The 22,059-nt window shown below is 36.8% G+C and overlaps 1 protein-coding gene across 3 annotated transcripts in view; it reads left to right on the top strand.

Moving 5' to 3' along the window:
* The window catches only part of TMEM260 (transmembrane protein 260), a 70,908-nt gene that overhangs the window by 35,344 nt on the left and 13,505 nt on the right, over positions 1-22,059 (top strand). For all 3 annotated transcript variants that reach the window (XM_061156977.1, XM_061156976.1, XM_061156978.1), the window contains exons 5-11: positions 831-944; positions 4,208-4,387; positions 5,936-5,976; positions 11,592-11,675; positions 13,631-13,745; positions 16,116-16,285; positions 18,613-18,784. In XM_061156977.1, coding sequence (XP_061012960.1) covers positions 831-944; positions 4,208-4,387; positions 5,936-5,976; positions 11,592-11,675; positions 13,631-13,745; positions 16,116-16,285; positions 18,613-18,784 — 876 coding nt within the window. The remainder of the gene's footprint in view (positions 1-830; positions 945-4,207; positions 4,388-5,935; positions 5,977-11,591; positions 11,676-13,630; positions 13,746-16,115; positions 16,286-18,612; positions 18,785-22,059) is intronic.

Raw genomic sequence — 22,059 nt, 5'->3', positions numbered from 1 at the left:
GATCTTAAGATGCCAAGCTCTAGGTTGACCACCTTAAATTATTTACCATTAGGGTGCATTGGCTTATTCTCTAATTTCACAAAAGATCAAATAATTTGTACTTTTTTTTAACTAAAAGGAAAGTAATCAGATGTAAAATGAAGTAGTTTGAAGAGATTGCAATGACTTCTAAAGCCACCTCTATCATCAAAATAATTTGCAATGTGGAGGAACCCTGTCTTCTAAGGGCTTACCATCTACACATTGAAGAGTGCCAGATTATCCTAATATATGGGCAGCCTGTGTCATTAAAGAATTTAGAAACAAAAGAACATCAAGGTTTATATGTGGTTTCCATAAACAAACCTGTGATGATATTAGAGTTTATTTTTTGTTTAAAATAAACCTTTTTATGATTATGAAAATAACGCATGTTCAGAAGTAGCAAAAAGACCACCCATAGGGAACCAGGTTTCTAAATAAAAATGTTATATTTAATTAATTTAATAGAAGAAAATGTAAAACAAAGAATTGCTGAACTTTAGTTCTAGATTTCTCTTGAACTATACTATGTCTTATTACTGTTAGAACTTATCATCATATAGGACTTCCTAAAACCTAGTTTGAAGACAGTAATTTAAGATCAGCCTGCAGTAATTTGATAAGAATAAAAAATATTAATAAAATAATGGTGATAAATATTAGTATTAAAGCATGATTGTTTACATTAAAAGGTTGATGTTAACCTGGTTTACTGTATAAATGCCTAGTTTTAATAGAATAGCTTTTTACTATTGTGCTTTCTTAGTTTTTAGTGAATTTTTAATTTGGATTATTTTATTATTTTTCAGATAGCTAAAATTGGTGCTTTCTGCTGTGGCCTTAGCTTATGTAATCAGCACACCATAGTACTCTATGTTTTGTGCATAATACCATGGATTCTCTTTCGACTTTTAAAAGAGAAGGTAGGTTTTTCAGTAAAAATGCCCAATATGACATTTATGGCATCAGAAAACATGGGATTTATTTATTTATTAGTTTCATACAAGGCTTGATAGGGATATTATTAAATCGATAAACGGCTTTGGGTAGTATGAACATTTTAACAATATTAATTATTTTAATCCATGAACGTGAGATATCTTTTCATATGTGTCTTCTTAACTTTCTTTCACCAATGTCTTATAGTTTTCAGTATACAGATATTTCAATAATACCTCCTCAGTTAAATTTATTCCTAAACTATTTATTATATTTGATGCTATGCTATTGTAAATGAAATAGTTTTTTTTTTTCAGATAGTTCATTGTTAGTATATAGAAATACAACTAATTTTGTATCCTGTAACTTTCCTAAATTTATTAGGTTTTACAGCTTTTTGATAGAATCTTTAGGATTTCCTATTTAAGATCATGTCATTTGCAGAGACGATTTCACTTCCTTTCTAGTTTGGATTCCTTTTCTTTTTTTTGGCCTAATTACCCTGAATAAGACTTCCAGTACTATGTTGAACGTGAGAGGTGAGAGTGGGCACCCTTGTCCTATTCCTGATCTTAGAGGAGAAGCATTCAGTCTGTCACCATTGAGTATTATGTTAGCTGTGGTCTTATCACATGTGACTTTCATCCTGTTAATATATGCCTCACATCAATTAAATCACAATTATTTTAGAGTAGGATCAGCCACTGGCTCGGCTCTGTAGATGCGCAGAGCTGCTGGCTGAAACCTCTGCTCTGGCACCCCTGCAAGCAGGAATGTGTTCTCCCAAGACTGGAGACCAGTCACTGTAAGCCCTGCTTCCCTTCTCCATGTCTGTCTGATCCCCAGTGGTTGAGCCCCAAAGATCCACTCCCCCCACCCCGCCACAGTGGCCCCTGCGAGTGAGAACTGAGTGAGTCTCCTGGGGAGCATCCTGCAATGCCTGGGGATCTGGATTTCCACCCTGGGATCTCTTTTCCCACTGGAAAAAGTGTACCCCAAGGGGAGTCCTCTGATGCAGCGCTGTGCTGGCCTAGGGGAGGAGTGATATGGCCAGAGTGCCCCTCAAAACCTCGAGTGCAGTCCTTCTCAGTCTGTGTGGTCCAGGACTTCGGCCTCAACCACAGTGTCTAGGATTTTCACAACAGTATCTTGTCTACAGGTAGTTGTTGATGGTGTTTTGTGGGAAGGACTTAAGTTGGGATTACTTATGTTGCCATCTTGATGGCGTCACTCTTAGCCAGGCTTCTGATATCAAAGAAGGTGTGGCTAGATATCGGAGAGATACATTCTCTGGCATGAACTTAAAAAGCAGATCTTTTGTTTTAAGTCTTTGAAGGGAGAGCCATATTCTCATGTAAAACATATAAGACCCAGAGCTGACAAGTTAGGAACCTGGTCTGAGAGCCTGTTTACCCTGTACTTAGATCAACTTCTGATGAATGATGAAACTTGGGAAAGTGTGACTCTTCAAAGCACCTTTTATTTTTATTTTTTAAAGAGCAGAGTCTAAAAAATAAGATCTACCAGTGAAGTGATAGGGAATTGGATCTGACTGCTCAGGTGATCTAAGGCAGAGAAGGAAATTAGTTGGTTGCAACCCCAACTGCTCACTTAAATTATCTGGAAAGATTTAAGAAAGTAAATAGGTGTTTGTGTGTGTGTGTGTGCCTTTGTGTGCTCTCACTACCCTAACATAATTCTGATTTATTTGTTTGGGTGTGAGGCCCTGGGAATGATAGTTTTAAAAGTTCCCCAGTTGACTCCAGTGTGCATGCAGCTAGGACTCAGAGCCACTCTCCTGCACTCTCTGAAATAGTTCTCCTGTGTTTGTTTCTCTATGTCCCACACAGAAGGAAAATTCTGCAGCAACTATGTCTTGCCATTCTAAACTGAACTTTTTTTTTTTTTAATTTTTTTTTTTTTTTTATTAGTTGGAAGCTAATTACTTCACAACATTTCAGTGGGTTTTGTCATACATTGACATGAATCAGCCATGGAGTTACATGTATTTGTGCAGAAACTGCTAAAATCTAAACATTTACTTTCTTTAAAGCTACTTTTAAGAATAACAAAGGCATATTCTTCAATTAGTTATTTCTTCCATTTTTTTCATCCCATCATTTTTTATGAATCTCATTACCACTTTAGAAATGTCAAACAAAATCGGTACTGTAATAAAAACACTCCATTTTAAACTGAGAATGTTTATTTGAAAATGCCAGTGTAAGTCAACTACTTTCCTACTTCTGGTGAATGCAAATCTTGGTTCTCATATTCATTGTCACCTATGAATTTCCCTTTTTCGTAAAGAAAAAATTGGCAATTTCCAGTCACGATATTTGTAAGAGATGACATTTCCAATTACTAAAGCAACCATAGAATTCTTTTGGACTCAATCTTTGTAAAAATTTGGCAGAGTTTCCCTTGGCTTTAGAAATGTGCAGAAGCAGGACTTCCCTGGTAGTACAGTGGTTAAAACTCCATGCTTCAGTTACTTCAAGGCTCGATCCTTGGTGGGGGAACTAAAATCACATGCCACATGACATGGCCAAAAAAGAAAAAAGCAAAGAAGAAACTTGCAGATGAGAAATATATTCTGTTTGAGGCAAGATTGTTGCATACAACAACACATTTCCTTCTTTCCTATGTAAATTGAGAAAGAAAAACCAGCATTTGGATGAACTTGAGTGTTACTTAAAAACTACCTTCATTTGTGCTAAGGATTTCCATGAACTGTTCAAAACCCTACAAGGGGTTTCTGCAAGAAAGAATATATTATTAATGTGCAGTCATAATATAGTATATAGTTAAAGCCTACTCTTGATGATGATAATGAAGTGAATCAGTGTTAGAACAATATCTTGGGCAGTTTTGAAAACGGTCAAACACCATAATCAACACTGTAATCACTTCCAAGCGGGTAGTCTCAGCTGTGCAATGCTGCATGTCATGACATGGTTTTAAATGTAGAGGATGCAATAAACATGAAAACCATGTCTTTGCTAATATTATTTGCTTCACTCAGATTTCACTTGCCATGCAAAGGAGTTCAGGCTGATGCAATTTCCTAGTAATCCACAGTAATCAGAAGGTTTAACATCGTCTTCCATGGTGACTTGATATAAGTTGAGAGATCAGCTCTGAGTAAACATATTTGATGTTTTCCTCGATATGTTCTTGAAGTTCCGGGCCGAATCTGACTCAAATAAACATTGTGATACATGTGACTCCGTCTGATCTAATGCAGGAACTCTCCCCAGGCTCCCTGTTGAAGTTGAGTCTGTGCTTCTCTGCTGGCCTGCTGCCCTATATCTACTTGCCTGTCTCATCCTACCTCAATCAAGCTCGTTGGACCTGGGGAGACCAGACCACATTGCTAGGATTTTTGACACATTTTCTCAGGGAAGAATATGGAACATTCAGTCTGGTAAATGTATATTTCAAACACTTTTAAGGAAATAAGTGGCAAAACTTCAGTGTTCTGCCTGGACCATGAGTGGGGGGAGAAAAAACAGTGTTTATCAATGACAGCATGTGGAATTTTCTTTTCGTTATTTATCTAGCAGACTTGCCCGTTGGAATGTAGCCTTTCACAGGAGTTCGAAAAAACTTAATCACTTAATCTGACATCATCCTTTTGTGTATCCTGAATATATTTTTCAAGATAACAAGCAGTCAAAAGACTCTGCTCCCAGGAGCTGAAGCTTTTCAGCTTCAGCTGAAGCTTTTTATCATCGGGTATCATTTTGGGCCCTTGGTCTATGATTAAAAATATTTGGAAACAATTAGAGGTAAAACACTTCAGAAATTTTAATATACCTTGACCAAAATATTTCTTTCTTTTTTTTTCAAATATTTGATGAACAGTGTTCATGTTAGTATTTAGTGGGAGACCTAAATATGTTAATACTTCATAAAATATGATCTCACTCAATGGAAACAGTATGTTCCAGAGAATTTCAAAAGACTTTGCTTTCCCTAAGACATAGTTTAGGGTAAAACACTAAATGTGCTTGTGAGTAATGGTTATTGAAAAGTGAAAGGATATACAGATGGGTTTTTATTTTTAAATAAGCAGTTATATCTGATTTTTCTTTCATGATTTGTGCTTTTTGTGTCTTACTTGAGTTAGGCAAATGTCAGATGACTACAATATTAAAGAATACCATTTATACAAAATTTTAAATCATGCAAAAACTAATGATCTGTTACTCAATAATACATAAAAGGTAGTAAAACTATATAGTTTTAGAACATAGGGTAATAACTAACACAGAGTTCAAGGTAATAGTTACCACTAGGGGATAAGAAAGCCCCTTTCAAGGGCTCTGTGAAATATAGTAGTTGTGCAGTTCTATTTCTTCAATAAATGGTGAGTCTATAGATTTTTTTAAAACTCTTTATTGCCTAAATATAGATTATATATGTTTTTATATATAAGAGATATTTCCTAATAAAATCATTTAATAAAAGGATAGTTATTATTCTTTGACTGAGAAGGTTTGGTGCTTTAAATTTATCCTCTGGTTTACTTACATTGGTTATTCCATTGAAATATCGCTTGAGGGCCATTGCAGATTTGAAAACGTGTATAATTCACACATAATTGTGAAATTATAGGCAGGTGATAATGAGCTCTAATCAAAGTGCCCAAAAAAGAGCTTAAAGAGACTTTGTAATGAAAGTGTAAAGTCTGTTAATTCATTAATGTGTTAATCATTCCTGCTGGAAGAGTTTAACTGATTTTTAGCCAATTATTATTTCTGAAATGATTCCTAAGGGATGTCTGTGTTTAGTTTTCACTGACTTCTCTTAAAAAAATCCAATAAGACTCTGAAATAAACACTTTGAATGAAGAGGAGTTGAATCATATATTTAAAACATGTATCTTTTAAATCAGGGTAGTTAAAATACAATAGCCTTCCAAGTTTCAGTTTAACACTTGTGCAAATAAACTTTTCTCTTTTATGTTCAGGCCAAATCTGAAATAGGATCCAGTATGTCTGAAATATTGCTGTGAGTATGAAATATTTTAAACTATTTTTAAATGAACTCTATATTAGTTCCTTTAAATGATCTTAGGGATTTCTGAGTTTATCTCTTTGTGAAGGAGTACATCTGAGAAGTAGTTCTCACCTCTGTGGTTAACAGTTTTTGTGTATAATGTCAAATATTCTAGCATCCCATCAATAACATAAAGCTTGAAATGAGCATTAAATACAGCAGTGAACAAGACTATTAGGAGACTAAATAGAATCTATAAAATGAAAATGTTTCAACTTTCAGTTGGATACAAAATTACCCAATATATTGTGGCTTTATAAATAACTTTTTCTTTGTTTATATCTTCTTGCTTTTGGAGACATTTTAGAACATAGCATTTAGCACAATTTAAACAATCATTTTCTTGTTATTTTGGTTTGAACTATATTGAGGGGAGAAATAGCAATAACATCAGATATGCAGATGATACCACCCTTATGACAGAAAGCAAAGAGGAACTAAAGAGCCTCTTGATGAAGGTGAAAAAGCTGGCTTAAAACTCAACATTCAGAAAACAAAGATCATGGCATCCAGTCTCATCACTTCATGGCAAATAGATGGGGAAACAATGGGAGCAGTGAGAGACTATTTTCTTGGGCTCCAAAATCACTGTGGACAGTGACTGCAGCCATGAAATTAAAAGACACTTGCTCCTTGGAAGAAAAGAAATAACAAACCTAGACAGCATATTAAAAAGCACAGACACTACTTTGCTTTTGCCTAGAAAAGTCCATCTAGCCAAAAAACCATCTATGGTTTTTATTTCATGCAATAATAGGCACAATAAAGGACAGAAATGGTAGGGGCCTAACAGAAACAGAAGATATTAAGAAGAGGTGGCAAGAATACACAGAAGAACTATACAAAAAAGTTCTTCATGACCCAGATAACCACGATGGTGTGATCACTCACCTAGAGCCAGACATTCTTGAATGCGAAGTCAACTGGGCCTTAAGAAGCATCACTATAAACAAAATTAGTGGAGGTGATGGAATTAGAGTGGAGCTGTTTCAAATCCTAAAAGATGATGCTGTTAAAATGCTGCACTCATGTTGCCAGCAAATTTGGAAAACTCAGCAGTGGCCACAGGACTGGAAAAGGTCAGTTTTCATTCCACTCCCAAAGAAAAGCAATGCCAAAGAATGTTCAAACCACCACACAATTGTACTCATCTCACACGCTAGCAAAGTAATACTCAAAATTCTTCAAGCCAGGCTTCAACAGTATATAAACCGTGAATTTCCAGATGTTCAAGCTGGATTTAGAAAAGACAGAGGAACCAGAGATCAAATTGCCAACATCCCCTGGATCATAGAAAAAGCAAGAGAGTTCCAGAAAAACATCTATTTCTGCTTTATTGACTATGCCAGAGCCTTTGACTGTGTGGATCACAGTAAACTCTGGAAAATTCTGAAAGAGATGAAATTACCAGACACCTGACCTGCCTCCTGAGAAATCTGTGTGCAGGTCAAGGAGCAACAGTTAGAACTGGACATTGAAAAAAAGACTGGTTCCAGACTGGGAAAGGAGTACATCAAGGCTGTATATTGTCACCCTGCTTATTTAATTTATATGCAAACTACATCATGTGAAATGCTGGGCTGGACAAAGCACAAGCTGGAATCAAGATTGCTGGGAGAAATATCAATAACCTCAGATACGCAGATGACATCACCCTTATGGCAGAAAGCAAAGAACTAAAGAGCCTCTTGATGAAAGTGAAAGAGGAAAGTGAAAAAACTGACTTAAAACTCAACATTAAAAAAGCTAACTAAAAAAACTGAGATCATGGCATCTAGTCCCATCACTTCATGGCAAATAGATGGGGAAACAATGGAAACAGTGAGAGACTTTATTTTGGGGGGCTCCAAAATCACTGCATTTGGCGACTGCAGCCATGAAATTAGAAGACGCTTACTCCTTCGAAGAAAAGCTATAACCAACCGAGACAGAATACTAAAAAGCAGAGACATTACTTTGCTGACAAAGGTCTGTCTAGTCAAAGTTGTGGTTTTTCTAGTAGTCATGTATGGGTGTGAGAGTTGGATCATAAAGAAAGCTGAGCGCCAAAGAATTGATGCTTTTGAACTGTGGTGTTGGAGAAGACTCTTGAGAGTCCCTTGGACTGCAAGGAGATCCAACCAGTCCATCCTACAGGAGATCAGTTCTTGGTGTTCATTGGAAGGACTGATGTTGAAGCTGAAACTCCAATACTTTGGTCACCTGATGCAAAGAACTGACTCATTGGAAAAGACTCTGATGCTGGGAAAGATTGAAGGCAGGAGGAGAAGGGGATGACAGAGGCTGAGATGGTTGGATGGCATCACTGACTCGATGGACATGAGTTTGAGCAAGCTCCAGGAGTTGGTGATGGACAGGGAAGCCTGGCATGCTGCAATGCATGGGGTCACAGAGTTGGATATGAATGAGTGACTGAACTGAACTGATGGTTTTCCAATAGTCGTGTATGGATGTGAGAGTTGGACCATAAAAGGCTGAGCACTGAAGAATTTATGCTTTTAAATTGTGGTGCTGGAAAAGACTCGACAGTCCCTTAGACTGCAAACAGACAAACCAGTCAATCCTAAAGGAAATCAGTCGTGAATATTCATTGGAAGGATTGATGCTGAAGCTGAAACTCGAATACTTTGGCCACCTGATGCAAAGAGCCGACTCATTGGAAAAGACCCTATTTGGAAAAGACCCTGATGCTGGGAAAGATTGAAGGCAGAAGGAGAAGGGGATGAAAGAGGATAAGATGGTTGGATGGCATCACCAACTCAGTAAACATGAGTTTGAGCAAACTCCAGGAGTTGGTGAAGGACAGGGAAGCCTGGTGTGCTACAGTCCGTGGGGTCACAAACAGTCAGACATAACTGAATAACTGAACAACAATATTCATTTAATTCTTCAAATGTTAATTGATTTAATGTTTTAATACTTCCTTTAAGCTGTCCTTAAGCTCTGTTTTTGACTTACACATTTTTAAACATCCAGCCTTACTAGAACCAGCTTAATATATTTTCATCTATATTATCTCTCAGTTTTCTTTGAAAAATGGGTTAATATTTGCTTTAAAACCTGTGCAGATTAAGATAACTGAAAATTATCTATAACAATTTTGTAATATTCTTACAGTATTTCAATATAAAATTAAGTATGAATAGGTTTACCTAACACTAAAGTGATCTCCTCAGTATTAATATGGAATTCACAGGACAACATGAAAACTTTTAAAAATATGGGGAAAATATTTTAAATCTATATGTGAGGTAGCTCACATATTCTCACAATTTCTATCTTGTTCATTTGCTAATTTTCTTGCTTCCTTCCATACTTTGTTCTTTTCTTTTTAAATTACTTTCATTAAATATTTTGACTGCGCTAAGTGTTCACTGCTTTGTGTGAGCTTTCTCTAGTTTCAGTGAGTGAAGGCTACTCTTCATTGTGGTGCACGGGCTTTTCATTGCATTGGCTTCTCTTGTTGCAGAAAATGGGCTGTAGGTGCACAGGCTTCAGTAGTTGCAACTCATGGGCTCAGTAATTGCGGCTTGTGGGCTCTAGAGCTTGGGCTCAGTAGTGTGGTGCTTGGGCTTAGTTGCTCCAGGATGTGGGAAATCTTCCCAGACCAGGGATCAAACCTGTGTCCCCTGCATTGGCAAGCAGATTCTTATCCTCTGTGCCTCCAGGGAAGTTCTAAATTACTTTGTTTCTACTCTAAATAAATGATACATAATTGTTATAGAAAATTTAGAAAATACAGGTAAGAAAACCAAGAAAATTAAAATTACCTATAATTCCAGCATGCAGAGATAACTACTGTTCTTAATCCATTAACATTCTTGTCTACATCCTTCCAATATTATTAATATTTTTGCTTGTTTTTAAAAATGGAATCATAATATACACTCTGTTTTGTTAGCCTGCTGTTTTTCATTTAATACTATATCTTGAAAATACCTCCCTGCCACCATTTATTCTTGTACAACCTTTTAAGATTCTTACAATTGACTTTAAATATTTCTGTTTATGTCTGATAAAGACTTGTGGCTCCTTTTTCTTTTCTGTTGGGGAGAAGGTAGCAAGAAGCTCAGTTCCCCTTTTAAAGATAAAGACAACTTTATCAGTGTCTGTAGGCTTCTCCTTTGGGGCTTTTCTCCATGCCAAGACTCCTGGCCTACTGTTTTCTACCTACTTTCCAAAACTGTCATCACGTTCAGGATCATTGATATATTTTGTCTTAACAAACCCCACATGAACTCCAGAGACGCCTCAAGAGTAATCCTAGACCATACATCTCTATAATTTTCCTTAGCTGCATGTAAAAATCATCTATGGGGGAACTCAAAGGTCTCCTTTTCATTGAAATAATAGCAGTTAGGTCACATACTCAGAAAAAAAGACTTGATAAAAGTGATGCCCACGCACACCCAGACTGTTTGTTCCGATGAAATCATATGTGGAATGGGGAAATAATCCTAGCACTCTCTGAGGGAGAGAATTTCTAGTCTTTAATTGTTTCAGGTAGACAGGAATGTTAAGAAAGGCAGCTCATAATTAACCTACTAGAAAATTCTTGAATATGATAGAATCTAATCATCTACCCTTTTCCAGTCAAGCAAATTGCATTCTTTCTCCATGCATATCTTTAAATTGCAATCCTGTTGGATTACATACTGGAAATTATTTAATCTAACCCTAGGCAGTGACCATGTTTTAAAGCTTACATTTAAGCAACAGATCTCTACAAATTGATTCTGAGACTGACTTCATTCCTTTTGAAGAATGGTTTGAAATGGGCCTCATGCTGGAACCAATTTTTCAAGTGTATTTGAAAATGAGTAAAGCTATCTTCTCATAGTAGATGAGTCTCCATTAGTAAAATACACATTGTGTGGTTTCCATAATTATGGCATTACATTTTTTCCAATAAAATTGCCAGTATGGAGAAGAAAGTTCTTTGAGATAGTGTTTAGAGTCATTTTTTTATTAAAAATTGGAGATTGCTAGAGCTATTTGAAAACTCAGATAATACTTGGAAAATGTTTATTAGTTAATGAAACAATTTAATTATAGGGGGAAAATACATTTCTTGGAGATTACTTAAACATTTTTTGTACCAAATAATACAGAAAAAAAGGAAGACTTTTAAGAAGGAGATAACCTAGAAAAGGATGGTTGGAGATCAGTTCTCTTTCCTTTTTTCTCCATGATTGGATCTCCAGAAGATTATTTGAATTATTTTGTTTTCAGTTTCACATGACTTCTTATCAAACTAATCTGGGATACAAATTGGTGTATAATATCAGTATAGTATACCAATATCAAAAATACCAAATAATTATCTGTTCTTAGCTCAAATAGTATAAGTTGGTAATTCAGTGTTACAACTGAAAAACATCTTAGAAATGTTTAGCTCTTTCTTGTGCTTTTTCTCCCAAATTTAAAAGAACACAAAATAATTTTAAAATCTGACTCCCAGGCTTAAAATTATTTACTGCATAATCAGGTATAGTCTGTAAAGAATGCTTTACTTAGAACTAGCAAATTTGTTTTCTGCCAATAATAAATTAAATTGTCTTTTACAGTTCTCAAGTGACAAATATGAGGACCCAACTCTCATTCAACATTCAAGCCCTTGCAGTTTGGGCAAATATATGTTTAACAAGAAAGTGAGTAAAGTAATTCCTTTTTCTGTTATTTTTTCCATGTTCATTAATTGAATGAATATAGTCACTATATCATTATGGCAAATAGATGGGGAAACAGTGGAAACAGTGGCTGACTTTATTTTGGGGGGCTGCAAAATCACTGCAGATGGTGACTGCAGCCATGAAATTAAAAGACACTTACTCCTTGGAAGGAAAGTTATGACCAACATAGAGAGCATATTAAAAAGCAGAGACATTACTTTGTCATCAAAGGCCCATCTAGTCAAGGCTATGGTTTTTCCAGTAGTCATGTGTGGATGTGAGTGTTGGACTATAAAGAAAGCTGAGCACCGAAGAATTGATGCTTTTGAACTGTGGTGCTGGAGAGGACTCTTGAGAGTCACTTGGACTGCAAGGAGATCCAACCAGTCCATCCTAAAGGAGATCAGATCTGGGTGTTCATTGTAAGGACTGATGTTGAAGCTGAAACTCCAATACTTTGGTCACCTGATGCGAAGAGCTGACTCATTTGAAAAGACCCTGATGCTGGGAAAGATTGAGGGCAGGAGGAGAAGGGGATGACAGAGGATGAGATGGTTGGATGGCATCACTGACTCGATGGACATGGGTTTGGGTAGACTCTGGGAGTTGGGGATGGACAGGGAGGCCTGGCGTGCTGCGGTTCATGGGGTCACAAAGAGTCAGACATGACTGAGCAACTAAACTGAACTGATGTCATTATATAGAACACTGCCAGTAGTATTTTATATTCCAAATAAATGACTGTGACCAGTTCTATAAAGGCAAATATATATTGCTTTTTTGCTAGGTTTTTGTCTGATTATAAATTAATGACTTTGAAAGATTGATTAATAATCTAACTATGTGAGCCATCTGATGTCTTAAACTTCTGGTTGGATCTCTTACTCTCTCCACAGTCAATCATTATTGTTGCTTTGCAAAAGAACCAAGCAATTATTTGAACTCCACTGAAGATAAAAGTAACCTCTGATGATAAAAGGAAACCTAAAAAATATCACACTATTAACCTGTTAATTTCTTGTTCACTGACTTTCTAGTCTATTGAGTATATTCTTATATAAATGTATATTTGCGTATATACTTATTGTTTTATTTCCTTTACCCTTAACATTATAGTGAGCATTTTTCCATACCATAAGAAATACTTAGAATCATTTAAATTTCTGTATAATAGTCCATTCTAAAACCTGGGACAATTAATTTAAATGTTTTCCTATTTAAGAGTCTTAGATTGCTTCCACTTTTTCCACTACTGTAAATAAATACCAAGGCATTATTATGGATTAATTCTTATCCAGTATTTCTGATTCTTACTTAAAGATTTATGCCCACATATCAAATTACTGGGTCAATGAATGTGAATATTTTTTAAGCTCTTGATATATTGATATATTATCAAATTAATTTTTCTTGAACATTGTACTAACATGCATGCTCATAAAACTTCATTCTCACCAGCATTGAGATTTGTCATTTTTAAATTTTTATTATTTTGATGCATGAAATTATTCTTTTGTTTTGCATATGTGTGAAAGTGAAGTCGCTCAGTCGTGTCTGACTCTTTGTGACCCCATGGACTGGAGTCTACCAGGCTCTTCCGTCCATGGGATTCTCCAGGCAAGAACACTGGAGTGGGTTGCCATAAGCTTAAATTTAATAGGATTAGTAATTTATATTTCTTCTGCAGATTTTAATTTCATATTTTTTGCTGCATAGTTCCAAGTTATGCTTATAATATGTAATGCAGTGTGGCTTGTTACTATGTTTTGGTTATCTATTCCAACTCACATTTTTAAGCCTAAGGTCATTCTTTGTTCCTATTTAAAAATGGAAAGGTTTTTAGTTCCAAATATTTTTCCTATAGCTTATAACTATAATATTATTAATATTCATGTCACATAAGTAATTTTGGACATATTTTAATTTTTTTATAGGGACAGACAGAGCCCATCATTAGTATGGCTTTTTACTGGAATGTTTTGCGTTTATTCATTGTTCTTTGCCTGGAGGGCAAATTTAGATATTTCAAAACCGCTTTTCATGGGTGTGGTAAGTTTTGCCTAGATATATCCTTTGACCAGAAAGTTCGTGAAGAATGTACAAATCTGTCTTTCATGAATCTTGTAGAAGGGCAAGCTGTCTCAGAAATAATTAAAATTGTACATGAAGGGAAGTGAAGTGAAAGTCACTCAGTCATGTCCAGCTCTTTGGAATGTTGGAGTGGGTAGCCTTTCTCTTCTCCAGGGAATCCTCCCAACCCAGGGATCGAACCCAGATCTCCAGCACTATAGGTGGATTCTTTACCAGGTGAGCCACAAGGAAAGCCCAAGAATACTGGAGTGGGTAGCCTGTCACTTTTCCAGGGCATATTCGTGACCCAGGAATTGAATCAGGGTCTCCTGCATTGCAGGCGGATTCTTTACCAACTGAGCTATCAGTGAAGCCCTGATATTGTGTATACATGGTCACAAATCAAAATTAAATTATTGAATAAGTAAGGCTAAGGCCTCTTTTGGGGGGTGGGGAAGCATAGTTTCATTAACACAATAGTTAAATAGAAAAATAAATGTAAGGTAGATTTAAGTTAGTCATTTTATGTGTGTGCTTGCAGATATGTTAATAGGAACCACTACATTTCTTCTGGAATTTTTTAAAATAGCTTGATGAAAATGTTTGATGGTGTGGGGAGATCAATGAATGCATTGTTGATGATTTTTATTAGTGGGTATGATTTCTGAATGTTGGTCATTAGTATTCTTATAGTTGAATAACAGTGATGACTTTTCATATCGTTACTTGTGGTAAATTCCATGTAAGAATAATGATAACATCCATCATATGTAAGTACTATTTTTGTGATTGGTTTTGTGGGATTTTCTTCAAAACCTTCACCTATTTATCAGAGGCTCATGTTGATTGTAAGAGGTGGTGTTGGTTGTGGTATTATATTGAATTTTGGTGGTTCTTTTATAGGATTAATGGTGTGTTTAATTTTTTTAGAGGGGGATGTTGGTAGTATTTGGTTATACAATGGCTATGGCTACTGAGCAGTATCCTGAAGTTTAGGTTTCTAATAAGACTGTCTTACGAATATCCCTTTCTGGTTTAATTATGGTGTTTTCAATGATTTTTTACACGCTGAAGGATGAGGAGTTGGAAATTGTATTTAAATGTAATGTTTTAGGGGATTGAGCCTCCCCGGTGGCTCAGCTGGTGAAGAACCTGCCTGCAGTGCAGGAGACACGGGCTCAGTCCCTGGGTCGGGAGGATCCCCCGGGGGAGGACATGGCAGCCCACTCCAGAATTCTTGCTTGGAGAATCCCACGGACAGAGGAGTCTGGTGGGCTACAGTCCATGGGATCACAAAGAGTCAGACACCACTGAGTGACTGACACTTTCACTTTCTTTTTCACATTTCTTCTGGAATTTTTTTAAATAGCAAAGAAATATGGGTTGTACTTAGGGTCTCTACCAACATATTCCCTTATTTTCTTACCGCACCAGTCCACACCTGTACAAAACAGGAAGTATATTTCAATTTTCCCTGACTACGATATCTGAGATTAGAGTATTTCTTTTCCTTATAACACAAACTATGTAAATGTAGATAGCAGCCGAAACCAACTCTGTGTGTGTGTGTGTGTGTGTGTATTTCCAAGAGACCTGATGAATAATACCTTATTTGGGTACCTGAGTTCTGAATCAGTTGAGAACAAGATAAACCAGTACATTGGGTGGGAGAATCACCTTTGTTACCAATAACGATGGGGTTGGAGAATGTGGTTAATATTTGTGGGCAAGGGAGCCTCCTCATCCTGTATCCCTGAACAGTCCAGTCATTAGCAGTGCTGCTCAGGACGGGCCTCTTCCCTCCCCAGTTCACCTCACCCCAGAGTCTGCCCCTGGACAAGTACTTCCTGTGGGCGACTCACTTCCAAGAGAAAGAAGAAGAAAGAGGAGAGGCCTGGGGGCCCAACCCCCAGACTCTCCAGTCAGCTCAGTCCCTACAATCCTTCCAGAAGAAATAAGTGAGGGGAAAGAGTGTTATACTGGTGGGGCTTCTCAGTACTGGTGGGGCTTTTCCTTCTCAGAAGGAAACATCAGGAGTTAAGCAAAAGCATCTCTCCACCTCTTCAACTTTGCACATTAGGATAAAGAATTCAAGATTAAGTGTGTAGTAAAGAAAAGACTGTGTGGATTCAAAAAGGGAGATCCACATGTCAAACAGGGAAGGAAGAATGCTTGAAAATGGAAAAATCAAGTGACATGGAGTTGAGTTGGGGAAGTCAGTTAAGAAGACATAAATGACACAGGCATAAGCAACTATATGCATGCAATATATATTTTAAAATATATAAATACCTGATCGATTACATATAACAGTCAGTTGGATGCACTGTTCCCATGCCTCGTTCACAGGTGGAACGATTCTGGATGCAGAGCAATGCGGTGGTGGCTGTCCTTGCTGGCATCGGTTTGGCTGCCCTTGTATCTGAGAGTAACCGAATGCTCAACACCAACGGGCTTCAGTATCTGGAATGGCTTTCAGCAATTCTTCTTGTAACTTGCCAAATATATTCTAACTATAGGTAATACTTGGTTATTTTTATGAAAAGTAGCTTTCCAGCCAGAGACATTTGGGATATTTAGGTACTAGGGCTTTGTTTTATCTTTACCTTCCACTAGTTTTCAGTGAAATAGCTTGATCTGAATGCAGTGGTTGTTAAACCTTTGAACAAGAATCTCAGCATGAGTAATATATAGTTTCAGAGCATTACAAACAAGGGTTCAAGTGGTGCTTGTAAACTATCTGTGTATTTTCCACTAAAAGGGATCCTAGAGCTACTTTGTAGAATCTTGGATGGCATCAATGACTCCATGGACATGAGTTTGAGCAAGCTCTGTGGAGTATATGTAAAATTCCATGATCTAAAATACCACTTAGATGGAGAGTAAAGACATTTGAACTTTTGCTTTTGTTTGTTTTTGCCATACCACTAGGCTTGTAGGATCTTAGCTCCCCAACCAGGGATTGAACCTGCACTCCCTGTGTAGAAGCACAGAGTCTTAACCAATGGACTGGCAATTCAGTTCAGTTGTTTAGTCATGTTTGACTCTTTGTGACCCCATGGACTGCAGCAGGCCAGGCTTCCCTGCCCATCATCAACTCCCAGAGCTTGCTCAAGCTCATGTCCATGGAGTCATTGATGCCATCCAACCATCTCATGGACTGGCAGGGAAGTCCCAATTTGGGCGTTTTTTGTATGCCTTAAAATAATTCATTTTGTGCTTCAAAGAATTTATCTTTTGAGTAATCCTTGGCCCTTATCTAGTATACTCTGTAGCAGTGTATATTAAATATTTTGAATAATCAAAGTTCTGAAAGTTTCTTAACCCTTATGCATTATTAGTGTTGTTTGTATTTTTCAAAATCTGCTTGATGACCCTTATAATGTAAATGTCAGTCAAACATGAAAGATGAAAGGCTTAGGTGATAGTTCATTTATTTGCAGGAATATTGAGTAAACTTTATAGAAGTGGAAGAGTCTACTGGAGTTTTGTTATAGTGAGATTTGATTGGTACTTTAAAAGATGGCAGTTCCCCTTTCAACTTAACTTTAAAAGCCAATGTACTTTATAATGCTGAGGAACAGCCATGTCAGGGACACTGTGTCACCAGGTGGCCTTGTGGGAAGGGGAGGCAGATTCTTGATATAACTCCATAGCTGGCTCAAGAAGGCTTTGCCAGGCCCATAGTGTGTTTCCCACCCCTCTTTTATCCCATTCTTCTCCTGGCTCAGGTCTTTAGGGCAGCTCAGTTTCCACACCAGGGATGCCTGCACAGACTGGGTGGCTTGGTTCCATTTGGATTCTTTTTTGCCCCCAGGTGAATGGAACTTTGCTGGGTGGCAAAAGGTGAGGAGGCATCACCCTGCAAAGTAGGGTATCACAGTAGGAAACATTTGTGTCATCAATTACAAAGGCAGGGATAGTATTTTGTTCCTGGAAGTATTAATTTGCTTTGTGATGCTAACTCAGTGATTCAACTTTAGGCTGTGTTTCTTAACACCATTACATGTAATGGAGCTGATAATAAGAGGAAGGACAAAAAAAAAAAAAAAAAGAGGAAGGACATTGCTTGTTCAGTTTTTTGATGCTTTTTCTCTCTTGTATTCATTTTCTTTTTGTGTGGAAAGCTCTGAGAATTCATGCCAATTTTTCCTTTGAAGTTAAAAAGTCCACTTCATCATCGAAAAGAGCTATCCTGCTATTGTTGGCAACAGTAAATAATGCCTGGAGAGAAGTAAATATCTCAACAAATTATTCCTTCCCTTCTTTCTCATTGGGTTCATCCGCTAGTGATAAGCAGCTTCAATCTAGAAGGGAGAGAGGAACACAGAGAGCCAGTGGTCCAGGGAAGTGGTGGAAAGGATCAACCTCTACATGCTCTCTTGCATGTCAGACAAATGTGCAAATTTATGCCAGAAACTGGCAAATTTCCTTTTGCATTGCTGAAAATCCTATGAACTAAATGGATTTAACATGAAATTACCTTATACTCCAAATGGAATCAAAAACCTTACTTCTTTTTAGTGAAATTGGATATGTTTTTAGGGGTAAAAAGTACTCATTATTGAGTACTAACTGGTTCCCTTTTTATGGAAATGATTATAAATTCCAGAAGTAAAGCAGTACGCTGATTTTTTTCACTAGCACAATTAGTTCTACCTTTTTTCCCCCAGTTAGTAGTGTTCCCTTTCAAATATATGCATCCTCTTAGAAGATATGTTAGAATATTTAAAACACTAAGTGTAGATTGTATAATGGGAAAGGAATGGAGTGGGGAATAAGCCTAGTCTTATTAAAACCAAAACAATGTGTTACTATTCTAATATTTTGTAATCCTTTTATTTAGCATTTGTGACCAAAGGACCAACTATGTGATTGATAAATTTGCAAAGAACCTTCTATCCTCTATGCCTCGTGATGCAATTATCTTACTCAGAGGAGATCTGCCAGGGAATTCTCTCCGTTACATGCATTATTGTGAGGGACTGAGGCCAGATATTTCATTAGTGGATCAGGAAGTAAGTATGTGAGAAATATACTTAAAATATAGTAGTAGCAATTGTTTTAAAACATGTGTATTTTAAAGAACAATTTCTTTTTTTTAACAGTGCATGGGTACAGTTTTCATGATCACTCTGAGGTAAAATGTATATCACATTCTTTCCTTTATTGTAACTAACAGGATAAGTCATGTGTTTCTTCTTTCTTTTTTTAAACTGAGTGTTTTAAGAATTTATATGTCTCAGATTCAAACAACATCCTAGGTCTCTAGTTCACATGACAGACCATGACAATACTGTGTTGTAAATTTATTTTTAAATTGTTCTTTTACATCCAGTCAGCTCAGCCATTCAAATTAACACTGCCCACTGGTCCAGGGATTAAAATAAATTAGGCTGACTATAAAATAAGTCATACTGCAAGTAAGTAAACATTTCACTCAAAATAGAAATTATTAACCACAATTCTGTTATAGAATTTGTAAATTTTGTAGATCTTATGACAAAAGTATGTTGGGAAAGGACTTGTGAAAATTTCAAGGTCTCTTAAAACAATCTTCTGGAACTAAAAAAAATGTATTTAAACTATAGGATTTATTGTTTAAGCCATAAATAGTTAAAGGGAACAAATCTATCTCTGGTCTTTTTAGAACAATCATCAGGAAAAGAGAAATTCTTAACCTTGAAAAAGTATTATTAGTTTTATTGAGCAAACTATAGGCACAATACTGATTTTAAAAATCTTTTGAAAAAGCAATACTTATTTAATAATTTCATTCAATTAATAAATAATTTAAAATTTTTGGAACACTTGAAACAGATTTGCAAATATAGGGAAATTTGAAAATCACACATATTTTTATAAGCAGTTTGCATTTATGTCATGTACACTGATGATTAATTTGGCCTTGATTAAAATGATCTAGAATCTGACAAAAGCTAGATCATTTGTTAATAATATGGTATACCATGATTTTAAATACAGGTACTATGGTTGAGAAGCTTGAATTTCAAAGTTAATTCAACCTGAATTCACATCGTTATCCTCTTACTTCCTAAATGTGTGACTTAGGGCTAAAGACTTTTCCTTTCAGAACTTCTGTTTCCCTGTCTATTAAATGGCAATAATCATTAGATAAGTAAGTTAGGATGCTTTTGAATGTAAGAAACAAAATCTCTGACTAAGAGTAGCTTAAACTATGGAATTTTTAATCTCACAAAACAAGTAGTCTGGAGAAAGGAGCTTTTAGGATTGATAATACAAGCAGTTCCATGATGGCCATGTTCTAGGGCAGCTTTTCTGCAGGTCTCAAATTGAAGGATGCCTGGTTCCAAACATTGCATGCAAAGTGCTTCTTCTGAGTTCTCTCTCTCTCTCTCTCTGTATTGGGAATAACATGTGCCCCAGATGCCCCCACCAGACCTCTACTCAGGCCCCACTAACCAGTATTGGGTCACATGACTACTCCAAAAACTACTCACTAGCAAAGGAGAATGACTGTAACTCCCTGATTAAAACCAGGATTGTGTTAGTTGAAAAGAAGGATTGCCTGTTGAGTGGGCAATCAACAGTATCAGAAATAATTATTCTCACATAATAAGGTTATTATGAGAATTGAATGAGAAACGGTAAGGTCCTAGTACAAAGTGGGTATTTAATGAATGTTCAGTTCAGTTCAGTTCAGTCGCTCAGTCGTGTCCGACTCTTTGCGACCCCATGAATCGCAGCACTCTAGGCCTCCCTGTCCATCACCAACTCCCGGAGTTTACTCAAACTCATGCCCATTGAGTCGGTGATGCCATCCAGCCATCTCATCCTCTGTCATCCCCTTCTCCTCCTGCCCCCAATCCCTCCCAGCATCAGGGTCTTTTCCAATGAGTCAACTCTTTGCATGAGGTGGCCAAAGTACTAGAGTTTCAGCTTCAGCATCAGTCCTTCCAATGAACACCCAGGACTTATCTCCTTTAGGATGGACTGGTTGGATCTCCTTGCAGTCCAAGGGACTCTCAAGAGTCTTCTCCAACACCATAGTTCAAAAGCATAAATTTTTCGGCGCTCTGCTTTCTTCACAGTCCAACTCTCACATCCATACATGACCACTGGAAAAACCATAGCCTTGACCAGACGGACCTTTGTTGGCAAAGTAATGTCTCTGCTTTCTAATATGCTATCTAGGTTGGTCATAACTTTCCTTCCAAGGAGTAAGTGTCTTTTAATTTCATGACTGCAGTCACATCTGCAGTGATTTTGGAGCCCCAAAAAATAGTCTGACGCTGTTTCCACTGTCTCCCCATCTATTTCCCATGAGGTGATGGGACCAGATACCATGATCTTAGTTTTCTGAATGTTAAGCTTTAAACCAACTTTTTCACTCTCCTCTTTCACTTTCATCAAGAGGCTTTTTAGTTCCTCTTCACTTTCTGCCATAAGGGTGGTGTCATCTGCATATCTGAGGTTATTGAATGTTACTATTCCCAAATAGGGGCTTCCCTCATAGCTCAGTTGGTAAAGAATCCACCTGCAATGCAGGAGACTCTGGTTCGATTCCTGGGTTGGGAAGACCTCCTGGAGAAGGGAATCTTCTCCAGTATTCTGGCCTGGAGAATTCCGTGGCCTGTATAGCCCATGGGGTCACAAAGGGTCGGATATGACTGAGCGACTTTGACTTTGACTTTTGATTCTCAAATACTGAAACCATTGGGAAATAAACTCTAATTCAATAAGTATTTTTTTAGTATTTCCAATATGTTTTTGTTGTTCAGTAGCTAAGTTGTGTCCGATTCTTTTCAGCACTGTGGATTGCATCCTGCCAGGCTCCTCGGTCCATAGAATTCTCTAGGCAAGAATACTGAAGTGGGTTGCCATGCCCTCCTCCTGGGGATCTTCCCAATGGATCAAACCCACATCTCCTGCATTTTAAGTAGATTTTTTACCACTGAGCCACCAGGGAAGCACCCTCTACATACTTAGATTAAAATTAATTTGTCACTTTTAGTTAAATGATTTGTAGAGACAAAACATAAACATAATTGCTCAAGTGATAATATCCAAACTTTAATGAAGTCTTCTTTAAAAAATTAAATCTGTACATATAAAATTGTAGAATAAAGTATATATTAAGTATAGAATTAAGAAAAAAATTTTAATGCTAATGATTTATTTTAACCAAAAGAATATGTAAGGACATGTAATTAATTTGGAGTTATTAATAAATTCAGATTATTTAGCCAAGGGGTTTTTAACTTTGAGGCCTAGGTTATATGATTGAACTTCTCAAGGGCAGGGATTATAT

The sequence above is a fragment of the Dama dama genome, chromosome 12, assembly GCF_033118175.1.
Source record: "Dama dama isolate Ldn47 chromosome 12, ASM3311817v1, whole genome shotgun sequence".
Lineage (NCBI taxonomy): Eukaryota > Metazoa > Chordata > Mammalia > Artiodactyla > Cervidae > Dama > Dama dama.
This window is presented reverse-complemented; position numbering and strand designations above follow the sequence as displayed.